The sequence below is a fragment of the Aquarana catesbeiana genome, linkage group LG03, assembly GCF_042186555.1.
Source record: "Aquarana catesbeiana isolate 2022-GZ linkage group LG03, ASM4218655v1, whole genome shotgun sequence".
In the NCBI taxonomy this organism is placed as follows: domain Eukaryota; kingdom Metazoa; phylum Chordata; class Amphibia; order Anura; family Ranidae; genus Aquarana; species Aquarana catesbeiana.
The window spans coordinates 270,597,579-270,613,030 of NC_133326.1; the positions used below are offsets into that span (position 1 = coordinate 270,597,579).

At 42.0% G+C, this 15,452-nt stretch overlaps 1 protein-coding gene across 1 annotated transcript in view; it reads right to left on the bottom strand.

Moving 5' to 3' along the window:
* Nucleotides 1-15,452, bottom strand: part of MYRFL (myelin regulatory factor like) — a 184,662-nt gene that overhangs the window by 13,492 nt on the left and 155,718 nt on the right. Inside the window, exons 21-22 of the mRNA XM_073620053.1 lie at nucleotides 12,942-13,050; nucleotides 5,283-5,357 (exon numbers count right to left, since the gene is read on the bottom strand). Coding sequence (XP_073476154.1) covers nucleotides 5,283-5,357; nucleotides 12,942-13,050 — 184 coding nt within the window. The remainder of the gene's footprint in view (nucleotides 1-5,282; nucleotides 5,358-12,941; nucleotides 13,051-15,452) is intronic.

The following is a 15,452-nucleotide window of genomic DNA, read 5'->3' on the forward strand; positions in this document are numbered from 1 at the left end:
AATAATGACTCTGCTGCCCCCAATTGTTTTACAAATCATCTTGCCATGGCAACACCTTCCTCTATTAGTTTTAATTCCATGAATTGGCCTACTCTCTTATCACCTACCTCTGTAAATACCGTATCATCTGAACCGATGGAGCATATACTGTACCCACTCCTATCCACACTGTAGATCCTTCCCCTTCCCCCTCTTTTTTAGTACCCAGTCCTCTTCTGGCATCATCCAGAAAAAGAAAACTCACAGGAGAAGCTGTAGAGGAGGACGAACTAGAAACCAACCAAAATGCTCAGAAGTACCAAAAACGATAAAGATTTTCAATCTTTAGTCACATACCCTTTCTACTCTAGATACGTCTCTCCTTAGTCGTGGACTCAATTTCGCCCCAATTAATAAGCCTAACGCATTTCTCCTTTAATAGATTCATACTTAATCTCACCCTTAAAAGACATTTCTATATCAAACAAGAAAAAGAAAGAAATACCCTTAATGACCCAAATAGTCCCCCATCATACCTGTCACTACATCAGTTTGATTTTGATATTGATGATCTTGATATCAATGCAACTGACAGCCCAGATATGCTACCTATCGAGTATGAGCCTCTAAGACTACTCATACAACATCTGGCCACATCACCCCCTATAGTTCATTCTTCCCTCAGACCAAAATCCATTTTTTATACAGCCCACTCGAAAGGCCCATATTTGGAAAGTTTCTATAGAGTAGTCTATGCAGACTTATTAAAACTTTGCAACTCCACTTCTACCAAAAAATATAACAATCTTTCCCCATCAGAAATAAAAGCCCTAGATTTACTGATGCATGCACAGGATCTTGCCATCAAATCAACGGGCAAGGGTGGAGGGATTGTTCTCCAGAATAAGATGGATTATTTGGAAGAAGCAAATAGACTCCTTTCAGATAATCCTACAGCTGACTTTGCTAAGGAAGCCAATATCTTAATTTCCACTGCTCTTAGTGACGGTGTCATCTCTAAAATAGAAAGCTTCTATCCTTAGGATAGGATGATAGAAGGCCTTCTATCAAATACCATACTTCTATCATCTCCCAAAGATCCATAAGAATCTAGATCACCCCCCCAGGTAGACCCATCGTGGCTGCAATGGACAGTATCACCACTGGCTTCAGTTTATATAAAGACCAATTTTTACAACCTTTAGTACATCAGAGTCCTATATTTGAGATGGAACACATCTTTTGGAACTACTGTCCCCATACAGGTGGGAGCCAACTTATATGTGGCTCTGACTTGACGTAAATTCTCTGTACACCTCCATCCCCCATAATTTTGGCCTAATGGCTTTGGAACAATTTTTAGCTATGGATCCACTAACCAACACTCGACAGGCAGCTTTCATTGTGGAGGCATAATTATTTTAATTTTGACAGAGACCATTATCTGCAATTACAAGGTACCGCGATGGGGGCAAATTTTGCCCCTTCATATGCTAACCTGGCCATGGGTTTTTGGGAGCTTAACCATATCCATAAAAATAACCCATTCTTAGCCAATATCGTTTTCTTTGGCAGATATATAGACAAAATCATTGTCATCTGGGACAGTACTCCCGGCATCATTCATTCATTTGTCCAACACTGTAATGACAACCCATACGGGCTGTCTTTCACATTTACTTCAGATCCCACTACATTGGCCTTTTTAGATTTAGAATTGGGTTATGATGGCCAGACAATTTGTGCCAAAAACTACATTAAAATGACTGCTGGCAACTCCTATTTGCATTTTAGAAGTTGCTACTATCACAAATGGATTAACAACATCCCCAAAGGCCAATTTTGTCATTTATGACAAAATTGTATTAAGGACACCGGCTATATCAAACTCAGTGCCAACCTAAAAAGAAAATTCTTTGACAAACAGTACCTTGAGGACCTAGTAGATCAAGCTTATAAACTTGATCTCCAAGGAAAACCACCCAAAGCTAATAAAACTCTGAAAGACCATTCCACTAGGTTTGTTACTACATTCCATTCACAATACAAAAAGATGGAGAACATTATCCAATCATTGGGATATTTTACAACAAGACCCACACCTGAAAACCATTCTTCCCACACACCCTAGGGTCACATACCATAGGGCCCCAAACCTAAAAAACAAACTTGCTAGCAAATTCAAATCTACCGTAGTTCCACCAATCATGCCTGTACTGATACCATTGGTAGGCAGGTACCAATGCCGCAAAGCATTGCGTAAAATGTGTATATTTGTGCAGCATGGTCAAAAATCATTTTGTACAAAAGGAAAAACTTACCAACTCAAAGAATTCCATAATTGTTCATCAGACTTTGTAGTGTATGGCCTCATGTGTCCCTGTGGCCTCATCTATGTTGGTCGAACTATTTGAGCCTTAAGACAGAGGTTCAGCGAACATAGGCTGTTCATTGAAGGAGGCAAAGACCCACATAGTGTTCTGAGACATTTTGCAGAGGTTCATCGTAAATCTACTACTGGACTAAAAGTATGGGTTATAGAGCAGATCCCCAGATCTCTCTCTCCAGCTGAGAGATTTAAACAACTGTGTGCAAGAGAAACTTACTGGATAGAAACTTTCCCTCGCCAGGTGGTATACACAAAGGGATTGAGATATCTACCATCTTTTAGTTCCCCACTTTCAGTTCTATATCTAATTTCTATCCCAATTTATTTGTGGCTAATGTAGACATAGACATCTGTTACTTATAACTGTACTTAAAAGCTATGCCATAATAACCTCATATCCATGCTCTCTTAGGTTGGTCTTCATTCCTTCTTCTCTTTTTTTGGGGAGGTGGCGGGTACTCGTAAGAATGGTCACTCCCTTACCCCGAGACACGCAAGAAAGTGTCTTTTGTTTAGAATTACATTTTTACTTATTCTCTATAATTAATCCCTATTTCACTTTTAATATTCTATATCATGTTTAATTTCTACAATAAAAATCTCCCCCCCCCCACCCGTTTCTCCAATTTTTTGCAATTATCGACTCATCAGATATAAGCACATGTCTGTTAGTGTGTGTGTATATATATATATATATATATATTTATATATTATGTATGTATTTTCACACATACAAATATTTTAACTCCATTGTCTATCTACTTCAACCGATTATAAGTTATAAGACAATATATAAAAAAATTGTTTCCCCCCCTTTTTACCTTCCCTCTCCCTCCCACCACCAAACATCCCCCTCCCTATCCAACAATTAATTATTAATTTTTTATTTAAATTCAAGATTGATCAATGAATTGATCATTTATTTATTAATTGATTCATTTGCATTAATTTTTAATTAATTTTATACTCCTATTTCTAATTAATGTACTGTTTTTAACATTATCTTTAATTTTTCATTTTTTGTGTCAATTATTTGTTATGCTCTGTATAAGTATTTACATGTATTCATAATAATGCTGCTACATGCATAAGTTTTTTTTGTATGTATATTATGCTTTCCTCCCCCCCCCTCTCTTCTTCTCTTAATTACTGCTCATAGTGTGTAAAAAATGGCGCTTTCTTAATCATTCATTTCCTCTTGCTCATTATCAGTTTACTATTGTCATCATCTTATGATATTCAACCTTTATTAAATAGTGCCAGCGATTGAGCAACACATTGCCTCAGTATGTTACGTTTGTTGAGATATACCGCCCCCTCGTTCACTCCTTATAGTGCAGCTCTTCAGTCCCACTGCGTGTTATTCGCAGTGCGCACACTCAAGAAACGCGTCATACCTTTATGTTGTACTGTTTTCTGTACCGGTAAGTTTGTGGCCAGTTGTTGCCCACAATGTGTGGCTTGTTATAACATGTATTGTATAAAAACAAATAAAAAAATAATTTTCAAAAAGAAACGCGTCACTGTTCCAGTGGCATCATCCACCCGTGCCTGTTTACAACTGCGCCTCGCTTTAAAGTGCCTTCACTGCGGCTGGCCTTTCTCACGAACATCAGTACCTCAGCGAGCTCAGAGCTTCTCCTCCTGCCGGAGTGGACTGTCAACTGATGTCACCTCCCCCTCTTGGGATCTTTACATACCTGAATTTAACTTAAAAAATGTGAGTTGCTTGTATTAAGTTTACATTAAAAACGTGTTATACATCTGCACCTAGAGGCGCCTCTCTCCTTGTCTTTCCAGTTTTTTTGGAACACGCTTCTCTGTTCCTCTGTGACGGCAGCCCTGTGTGTTGGATTTCTCATCATCTCCCCTTATGGTCATTGGACTATTAATACTGTTTATGACCATGGACTACTGCCATTGTTTTTACCTTTTGACCCCGATTATTGTACGGAACTAATGTTCATGCCACATTACACTATGGGATTGGTTGCTCTAGTTCTCTGCGCCTTCACTTGTATTACTGTCAATCTCTGTCGGTCACTGGAAGTGGTCTACTGTTACGGAGATATATGCCTGGTCACTTAGTACATAAAGGGAAGAGTTAATTAAGAGCACGCATGAGCTCCATGCTAGGTACATGGCGGGACCCTATTCTGTTACTGGGAGTGAGGTAACAGAGGTACACTGACTGGTGGAGTAGACAGTGGCTCAGCCTGGCTCTTCGAATGCAACACATGTAGAACATGACACGAGGAAGCTTAACTTTGTATTTTGTGTAATGTAATGCAAACACATGGCTCATCAGGTGGGAGACCACCTTGTTTGACATTCACATGACCGCGGCTCCTGTCTGGTCCTCAGGCTTATTTGAGCATGCCATCCGCAAAACTTTAATACACGCAAAGGTTAATGGTACCGTTCAATATCTGGCATAGTCCAAGAACCCACCCTGAGGAGGAACCTCTCATGTGACCCTTACTTGGCGCTCAATACAAACATGACCAAGCGCATCACTGTTGTCTGATACCCATTAACTAGACAGGAAGTGAGCAGAAATCTCCCAAATGAGGACACAGACAGCAACAGAAAATATAGGTTTTTAACATTTGCACATCACACAAAAAAATAAAAATATCTCGCCTTCAAAAGTTATGACATAGATATGATACAGAGCTAACAATGGATTTAATCTCCCCATTTTTGTATAGGTTATGTAGGGAAAAAAACATGTGACAATGTAATCCATCATTAAACAGGTACTACTATTTCATCCTCAAGGCCATCATGATTATTAATAAATAAAATAAATAAATAGAGTCTAAAAAGTTACCTACTACCATTGGGCTATACAGATAATAGCTGTGTTCTTTATTTTAGTTATTAGCTGTATTCTAAGCACAGAGCAACTTACCGGGGTGGCTACACGAAAATGGTATTCACTGTCAAACAGATAGGCTACAGGAAGGATCCAGTGATGCTGAAGACCCTAAAAAAATCCAATGACATGAGGATGAAATAAAACTCAGAATGGATTAGGTACACACACTTGTATCTCAAGGAGAGATAATAAAGCAAATCATCTGATATACCAAAGCAAACATGTATTTTAAGTAACATTAAAATAATAAAAACTCCTAAATAGTTTAACAAATTGTAAAGGCCTGTGCCAACAGACTTTGATGGGCAGATTTACCATTCTTTTGACAGCACTCAGCATAATCCCCCCAAAAAAAGCTGCACACCGATGATGACTTCACAGGCGAAACTTTAATCAGCTGACATGGTAAGCTCAAATTACAGTGTACTTTCACAATATATATGTGGGTATGCAACAATGATAGGTTCACCCTGTGGTAAGAAAAAAACGGTGATCTTTGAAATATCCTAGTTTGAAGTGGCTGTAAAGGTAGAAGTTTTTTACTTTATTGTATTCTGTGCATTAAGGTAAAAAACCTTCTGTGCACAGGATCCTCCCCAAGCCTCCCCCCTCCAAAATACTTACCTGAGCGAAAGTCAGAGCTGTGCCCAATAGCAATGTCTCTCTCTGCTCTCCCTCTCTTCACTGGGCATGGAGGTAGCAGATCCTGCTGCCGTCAATCACAGCCTGTGAGGAGAGAGTGGGGTCGTCGCTGAGCCACACTGTGTTATTCAAATGGCTTGCTATGGTGGCACTCAGCAGGGGGATGGAGCCAGGAGCACTGGGTGGGGAACCCTAGAAGAAGAGGATTAGGACTGCTCTGTGCAAAACCATTGCAAAGAGCAGGTAAGTATGACGTTTTTTTTGTTTTTTTAATTTTGTTTTCAATCACTTTAAGGTAATTCCAGAGCTGGTTTTACATGAATTGGGGCCCTAGGCAGAACTAAATTGAGACCCTTTCGGCTGGAATATTGCAGGCGCTCTGGCACAACCCACTTTATAGGGTACAAAATGCTTTGCTCCTTTTTGTCTTTCTACCGTTCTGACTTTTTTCTTCAAGTGTTCATTGAGTTCAAATTGAAATAAAAATTTGGAATACTATGCCATGAGAGTTTTCATCTCATGAGTTACAAGGAGTGGACAGATGGAGTGATTGCAGGAAAACAGAGGTAGAAAGTTGGTGAAGGGACGGATATATGGTGATGCAGGAATAATAAAAAAAAAACATATTATACCGTCTGTTGATTAAAAGATCACATAAATCCAGTGAATGTGGAGTACGTCCAGAAGGTGTTGGGTAGTGTTAATTTGGCCATGTTAGCACTCTATCATCTGACATCCTTCAATTTGAAAACAAAAGCAGGCGGGCAGAAAATTGTCAGTCGAACAGCTTCTGCATCCAATCAGATGCGGCCATTGTTTGGGTATTCTGACTGCCGTGGATGCCAGCTGTCACAATACAATGGCTGTAAGGGGAGATACTCCCATTCACTCTACATGAAGTCGTACTAATGTATATCTTTATTATCATCTGTATAGAATACTTAATCTAGCAAAAAAAAATTGGCAATAGTAAACACAATTGAGTACCTAAAGTATAGTTTTCCTTTCATGTCCCTCGGCTGCTCCCCTTCTAAAACTTGCTAATGATTTCTAAGTGTCAAGTTGATATGTAGTAGTAGTAGTTGTATCAAGTGTAGATACAGCAGCTGTAATAGCTGCTGCTGTCAAAAAACAGACTGCCTGATACTGTGTAAATAAACACTGTTCAAAATTGAGATCAATTAAAATGTCACAAATGATAGAATAAAATTTGTACTTTTTTACAGTAATATTCATTTGTTTTAAACACTGATCTAACACTGTGGGGGTTATTTGCAAAAGGCAAATCCACTTTGCACTACAAGTGCACTTGGAAGTAAAGTCACTGTAGATCCGAGGGGGACATGCAAGGAAAATGAAAAACGGCATTTTAGCTTACACGTGATTGGATGATAAAATCAGCAGAGCTTCCACTCATTTCAGATCTACCCCTCAAATTCACAGCGACTGCACTTTCAAGTGCACCTGCAGTGCAATTGTAGTGCAAAGTGGATTTGCCTTTCGTAAACAACCCCCAATGAGGTTTTTTTTGCCATTTTTTTTTTTACCTATACCTTTAGTCTATGGATTGGTTAAACAAATTAAAACATTTTTGAAAGACAATATCACCAAAATGAAGCCTTGTTTGTCATAAAAAAAAATCATATGTATTATTTGTTATTTTAAGTAATGAAAAGGTTACTTTTGCAAGATCCACAGCAGACATGTACAAACTGCTCTAGTCCATAGGCAGTGTACAGGTGTGAGAGCTGAACTGGTTAAAACTTAGCTTCAAATGTATTTCTGATTTTACATGCTTGTATCCCAAGTAAAGTATAACCATAAAAGTTTACTTGCAGGTATTTTAGGCTGGGTTCACACTGGTGCGACAAGACAGCTGTCCTACTTTGGATCTGACTTTGCCCTGCGATTTGAAGCCAACATACGTCCAACTTTCAATGAACGGGGATCCGACTTGGATCCCCTCCAATGCCAGGCACTGTGTTTGGTATGATTCTCGAGGGGGAAATCCGTGCCAAATTTTAAATAAAAAAACAGCATGGGTTTCCCCTCCAAGAGCATACCAGGCCCTTTGGTCTGGTATGGATTTTAAGGGGCACCCCCTACTCCATAAAAACAGTGTGGGGGGGTCCCCCCAAAATCCATACCAGACCCTTATCCAAGCACGCAGCCCGGCCAGTCAGGAAAGGGGGTGGGGACAAGCGAGCGCCCCCCCTTTCCTGAACTATACCGTACCAGGCCACATGCCCTCAACATGGGGGGTGGGTGCTTTGGGGCAGTGGGGCCACCCTCACCCCAAAGCACCTTGTCCCCATGTTGATGAGGACAAGGGCCTCTTCCTGACAACCCTGGCCGTTGGTTGTCGGGGTCTGCCAGCGGGGGGCTTATCGGAATCTGGGAGCCCCCTTTAATAAGGGGGCCCCCAGATCCCGGCCCCCACCCTATGTGAATGAGTATAGGGTACATCGTAATCCTACCAATTCACCTGGGGGAAAAAAGTGTCAATAAAAAAAAAAAAAAAAACACTAGACAGGTTTTTAAAGTAATTTATTAGGCAGCTCCGGGGGTCTTCTTCCGACTTCTCCGCGCTGTCCGGTTCTTCTCCCGCTCTCCTCCACTATCTTCTGCTCTTTTGCCTGCTCTTTTGCTAGCAGTGGCCTGGTCTTCTCTGCTGTCTTCTTCCCTTTTCTCTTCTTCCAATGTTGACACGACGCTCTCTCTCGCTGTAATGCGGTGTGCACGCTGTGCAACGACTTATATAGGTATGGGGCGTGGTAACCAGGTGATATCATCTGGTGACTCCACCCCTTATAACATCACTGCCCGGGGCATGATGGGATGTGACGTCATAAGGGACGGAGTAACCAGATGACATCACCCAGTGACCACGCCCCATGCCTATATAAGTCGTTGCACATTGCGCACACCGCATTACAGCGGGAGAGAATGTCGTGTCAACATTGGAAGAAGAGAAGAGGGAAGAAGACTGCGGAGAAGACTGGGGCACCGCTAGCAAAAGAGCGGGCAAAAGAGCAGAAGATAGCGGAGGAGCCCGGCAGAAGAACCGGAGAGCGGGAGAAGAACTGGAGACCGGGAGAAGAGGCCGGAGAGCGCGGAGAAGGAAGAAAGAGACCCCCGAAGTCGGAAGAAGACCCCCGGAGCTGCCTAATAAATTACTTTAAAAACCTGTCTAGTGTGTTTTTTTTATTGACACTTTTTTTCCTAGGTGAATGGGTAGAGGTACAATGTACCCCATACTCATTCACATAGGGTGGGGGGCCAGGATCTGCAGGCCTCCTTATTAAAGGGGCCTCCCGGATTCCGATAAGCCCCCCACCCGCAGACCCCGACAACCAACGGCCAGGGTTGTCGGGAAGAGGCCCTTGTCCTCATCAACATGGGGACAAGGTGCTTTGGGGTGGGGGGGCCGCAGGGCGCCCCCCTGCCCCAAAGCACCCACCCCCTATGTTGAGGGCATGTGGACTGGTACGGTTCATTGGGGGGCGCTCGCTCGTCCCCACCCCCTTTCCTGACCGGCCGGGCTGCGTTCTCGGATAAGAGTCTGGTATGGATTTGGGGGTGACTCCCATGTCGTTTTTTCGGCATAGGGGGTTCCCCTTAACATCCATACCAGACCGAAGGGCCTGGTATGCTCTTGGAGAGGGAACCCATGCCGGTTTTTTATTTAAAATTTGGGGCAGAGTTCCCCCTCAAGATCATCTGAGCACAAGTCGCATGCCAAAGTCGGATCATGCAAGATGGCGATCCGACTTTGATCCGACTTCAATGATAGTCAATGGGCTGAAGTAGGATCAAAGTCGGACCAAACTAGTACAGGGAGCATTTTCAAAGTCGGACCGACTTGTGTCGGACCAGTTAGGATGGCTCCCATAGGGAAACATTGATTTTCTCACGTCATGGGACATGATCTCCCAATGTCGGAGCGTTTGTCGCACTAGTGCGAACCCGGCCTTATGCTTCTCAGAGATCACAGTACATTTCTTGACAATGCCTTCAGCTATCATTTTACTGAAAAGCCCAGCATCATCTTTGTTCAGGCATCATCCTGGATCACTATATACTTCCTGGACTAAAATTATTTTCCTAGATGACACAACCATGAAAATTATTGTGCATGCACTTTAAACATTAGGTTCTGGGATGTGCTTACACACTGATTAGCTCTTTCCTGTTGCCTTGCCATAGTGACTTGCTACATAGTTAGTGACCACTGGGAAGGAGAGACTGAGGAATGAAGAGACTGGTTGAATAGCATCTCTTGTCTAAAAGAAGCTATCATTTCTGTTACATGCACATATGCTGTTAAAAGGTATAGCAAGAGGAATGGCAAGAGTCACTTTAAAGCTGAACTCCAGGTAAATAGCTAATTAGACAGATAAAATAAATATAAAACAGCTATTTCAGGTACCAAAGGATTTGTGTTTTTATCCACCTTTCACATGGGCGTTCCATCTTCCGATTTTTCATCCATCTGTTGACAGATGAAAAACAGGCAGCAATGCATTCCTATGGGCAAACAGATGTAAACGGATGTCTTCCGTTTTCATCTGCTTCCGTTCAGGTACGCTCTTTTAAACTGAACAAGTTTGCATTTTTGTTCAGTTTTAAAAAGTGGATGTAAATGGATGATCATCCGTTTTTTTTTGTCCTGTTTTTTTACTAAATATTTTGATTTACATACTTTAATGTACTTTATGTACCAGAAGTTAACCTGTAACCCAGGTAGTGGTCAACAAAGGAAGTGAAAGGATGACACTCATGTGAAAGAGGCCCAAGTCTTCAGATTTAGGTAAAAAATGTAGGTACAATCATTTAAACTAGTCCATTTTAGTAATTCCCCTTAATTTTTTTTTTTGTAATGGATACATGCATGCATGAATTGGTGTTTTTTATCTGGCTGGAGTTTGCCTAGAAAGGTTTGTTGAAAAGCTGTGGCACTGAAGAGAGAGAGCAATAAAGAGCTTACAACTGCCTTTATGCACAGGTAGTGGTTTACACCTATACATTTTTAGTGCTTTTTGCATTTTGCAGATTTGCACTACAGAACGTGTTCCATAGGAAACCATGTTAAATGGACTGTCGTGCAAATTGCAAAAAGCACTAAAAATGCATAGGTGTGAACCAGGCTTACTGTTATATGGGATTGCAAGAGGAATATCATGGTTTGCTTAAGGCTCGATTTACATCTATGCATGTTGCTTTTGAGTGTTTCTGCAGTGCTTTTTTGGTGCTTGCCGCGTTTCGGTCACGCGTTTTTATGGCGATTTTGCAATTTGTGGTTTTTTTTACACCGTATGTAGCTGGTTGCTAAGGATGGGGTCGGGAAGCAGGCCGCCGCATCCCTCACAACTGATGAGTCATCAGCTGTCAGCAGGCTTCCACCGCTGAATGTAAAAAAAAAAAAAAAGAATTCCCTGGTAAAAAAAATTGTGAAAAAAAAACAGCATGGGGTCCCCCTCACAAGTCCATACTTGGCCCTTGGGTCTAGTATGGATTTGGTGGGGACCCTCCATGCCAATTTTTTTCTTCAAAATTGCTGTGAGGTCCCCCCCAAAATCCATACCAGACCCTTATCCGAGAATGCAGCCCGGCAGGTCAGGAAAGGGAGGGGAGGAGCAAGCGTCCCCCCCCTCCTGAACCATCCCAGGCCGCATGCACTCAACATGGGGGGATGGGTGCTTTGGGGCAGGCTGAGCTCTGCACCCCCACCCCAAAGCACCTTGCCCCATGTTAATGGGGACAAGGGCCTCTTCCCGACAACCCTTGCCCAGTGGTTGTTGTTGCCCGGCGGGGGGCTTATCGGAATCTGGAAGCCCCCTTTAACAAGGGCCCCCAGATCCCGGCCTCCTCCCCTATGTGAATGAGTATGGAGTACAGTGTACCCCTACCCATTTACCAACAAAAGTAGTGTAGTGTGAAAAAAATACAGTAGACAGTTTTTGACAAGTCTTTTATTAAAAATATCTCCTTCTTCCCCTGTATATTCCTCCTCCGGTCTTATTCTTCTTCTTTCTCCTGTCTTCTTTAGCCAGTGTTCTTCTTCCTCTGCCGCCGACCCTCCTCCGATGCTGCGTCCCGCTGATCTGTCCATGTCGATGTCAAGCGTGTCTTGGATAACAATGGGGGCGTGGCCATTGGATGCCGTCTTCCGGAGGCCCCGTCCCCTTGTGACATCACCGACCGCAGCATGATGGGTTTGTGACGTTTGGGGGGACCCCAAGCCGACCCTTTCCAAAAACGCAGAGGCACAAAAATGCATTGATGTGAACGTGTTCCATAGGAACTCATGTTAAAAAATTCCCTGCATTTCTGTAAAATGCAAATTGCATCAAAAAACGCATTGTGAATCAAGCCTTAAAGAGGAACTTCAGTCTTCTCACATAATTTGTAATAAAAACATCTTTGCCATTCTGAAGCTTCCCTCCAACCACTTTGCAGATTATTTTATATATACTGTGATTCTGTACTTGCCAAATATGCTGCAGAAATCTCCCTCCACTGAGTCTGGCTGCAACCATTTTAAATGTGGGCAGAAGCTGAAGCTGCTGCCTGTTCACTTCCTGGATTTACACAGACACACAGAGGCACACCTCCAGCCTTGCAGTTCTCATTAGCCCTCTTATGACTCCCCTCCCTCCCTGGCAAGCTCTCAGGAAAGTGAGAGAGAGAGCTGTGCATGATGTCATAAGCCTAGGCTTCTTCTAGAAATTATGACCTTGTTGTCTGATAAGTCAGGGCAAGTGACAAAACTATGTTTCCCATTAAAACAAATTAATAACTTCAGTTCGATAGATTTAGCTTGGTAAATGTATTTAAAATGTATCCACAATTTTCTCAAATGATCGTGACTTTTCAGTTAATAATACCTACCAATTACAGTGTCTTGCACCAAATAAGACATTGGAGCTAGTGAAAGAAGTAACCCTTTGGGATTTTAACATGCTGACATAACGAGGGCTCCTCCATCTACTTTTCTATGCACCAGTTTTTCTTTTTATTATTAGTGCAGTTTACACACATTCTTTTTACCTGAGTTGCCTCTGGAGAATCATCTCTTTTTTTCCTTACATGAACACGTCTGTTACAGATATTTCCCAGGATCACCTTACATTGGTAGACAATCAGTGGTTCTGTAGTACTAAAGGCAGAAATAACATACAATGCAAATTAATAAAAGGGGAAAAGCACAGCAATAATTATGAATGTCAGACAGATTACAGCAAACCTGATATTTCAAGATAACATTAAATAAAGGCATAATAAACATATTAACATATAACTTTTGAAAGATTTGTATTTCCACTTATAAATTTAAATGTAGAGAGAAATAATCATGATTGATGGGGCTGCACAGCTTGTTATCACAGAGATAGTAATAAATTGAAAGTGGTATCAAATTCTATGGGAGAATGTCAGGGCTGTGGACCTTCACTTGAGGTTTAAAAGAAATTTAGTGAAAGAACAAAACAATCACACAGAGAGAAAACCACACAGAATGGCAATAAAATGGAAACGTTAGAGGGTACATTCTATGATATACAGGCTTCTACATAGTTCTGCTTAATGACCCAATACCTAGTGCCTTTCACAATATGCAGTGGCTGATCTGTTTTATTCTCCTCGCAGCTAAAATCTCAGTAGCAGGAGCATGGAAGAAATCCTCTGTAAGTTCACAGCAGGTCAAGCACAAAATCTCATGGATTATGATTCATGAGAAGTTGGCCAGTGTAATTAATGATAGAGTGGATCAATCTGAGAAGACCTGGGATGCTGGGAGCACAATATGTACCAGACCAGCATATTTTTCCTTCCATGACACACTCCACACCACACTCAATCGCATGTGAATTGAACAGGAATGCAATGCGGTTCCTGTACCATTCACATGTGGTTCATAATGTGAACCAAGGCTTGAGCCAATCTGATCAGCAGCTAAAGGAAACATTTGCTGGAAGTTATTTCTAAGGAGGTTATAACAGATATAAGGTAAAAGTACACACCAATTAAAGTAGCATCGATCAATTAGCAATGTTCAGCAGGCTTAAACAGTGAAATTTGCCAAATACAACCATTTGAATGCAACACTGGCAAAGAAGAGGAGGAAGAGAGGCTTACCAGTCAGTCAGCTTCCTCTGGGCCACCGGTGCACTAAAGAGCATGAATTTATGTATATACAGTATATATATATATATATATATATACACACATAAATAGTTAGTTTTTTATATATATACATATATATAAAAAACTAAGGGCCCCCCATCTATGATGATGATAATAGCCTCAGAAAGCAAAGGGTCTCCTTAATTAAAGGAATGCAGTCAGGAATCCTGGATTGCTGAGAAATCCTGGTGTGGTGGTATCAGTTGTCTTCTGCTAGCAATGGTGGGGCCCATGAGTAGTGTTGAGTACTTATAGGACAATGAAGTTAAACAATGGTGCTGCTTGCAATAGTGGGTTCTCAGTAACTGAGGTGTAAAGGTGCCTGCATGCAGTGTCTCTAGAATGATGGATGACAGAAAGAGGTTGGGCATTTGACCGCTCACCAATCCTGAGGATAAAACCCCCTCCAAGGAGACAGGGTGCCCTGTGCAGGCTCCTGAGTGTCAGTAGGGAGTTGAAGGATAGCCACCCAGTAGGCAGAGAGCAAGACTGGAACAGCGACTGATGTAATGAGATGGATAATGGAAGTCTCAGGGTGAGGTTGCACAGATGCAGTCCCGATCCAGTGATCTATATCACAGCAATGCAGATTCGCTGAGCTGAATATCGCAGTGGTTGGCTAGGCAGCAGAAACCCACTGTGTCCACTTGAAGACAGCCTCAACTGACCTACAGAAAGTCCTGCGCTCCAGAAGAGCGAGCCCATCACTCGCAGTTAATATCTACTCTGCTAAAATCCTCCTTGCTTCGCCAGCCTTCTGGCATGTGTAGTCCAGTCAGCACTCAGGAATACAGTATGTATGGAGTGACTACAAGTACCAAGATCTTCTGCTATCCAGGATAATTTGCTCTAACTCTACAAACAGGAAGTGATGTAGTTATCCTAATACTGGGCACTAGAAGAAAAGGTTTAATCCACAGTCCAGCTTGTAATTGTCACTTAAGTTCACCATATCATAGCCAGTCCCTGGCTACATCAGCAGAAGGGTTCTTTATCCATCATGGACTATGAATATTTAAATAATGCATTCCATAAGGACAATAAAAAGCTGCAGCTCTTTGAGTGTTATTATTTTTTATTATTATTATTAAGTAAATAGTTTTTGTCTGTTATTGCACTTCAACTGAAGACCAGACCACACTTTAGGCTGGGTTCACATCTAAGCCGCATGCGGCTCACAGCAGGAGTCCGGTGCGCTTCCAATCATCGTCTCAGGTCCGATTTCATTCCGAATTTTGGACTGAATTCGGACCTGAAACAGACCATAAGACGCACAAGACTCCTGTGCAATTCGCACTGGAGCCAATGCGGAGATGGGTGAACCAGCTCCATAGAGCATCCAATTCGCATAGGTGTGAACTCAGCCTTAGGAACCAT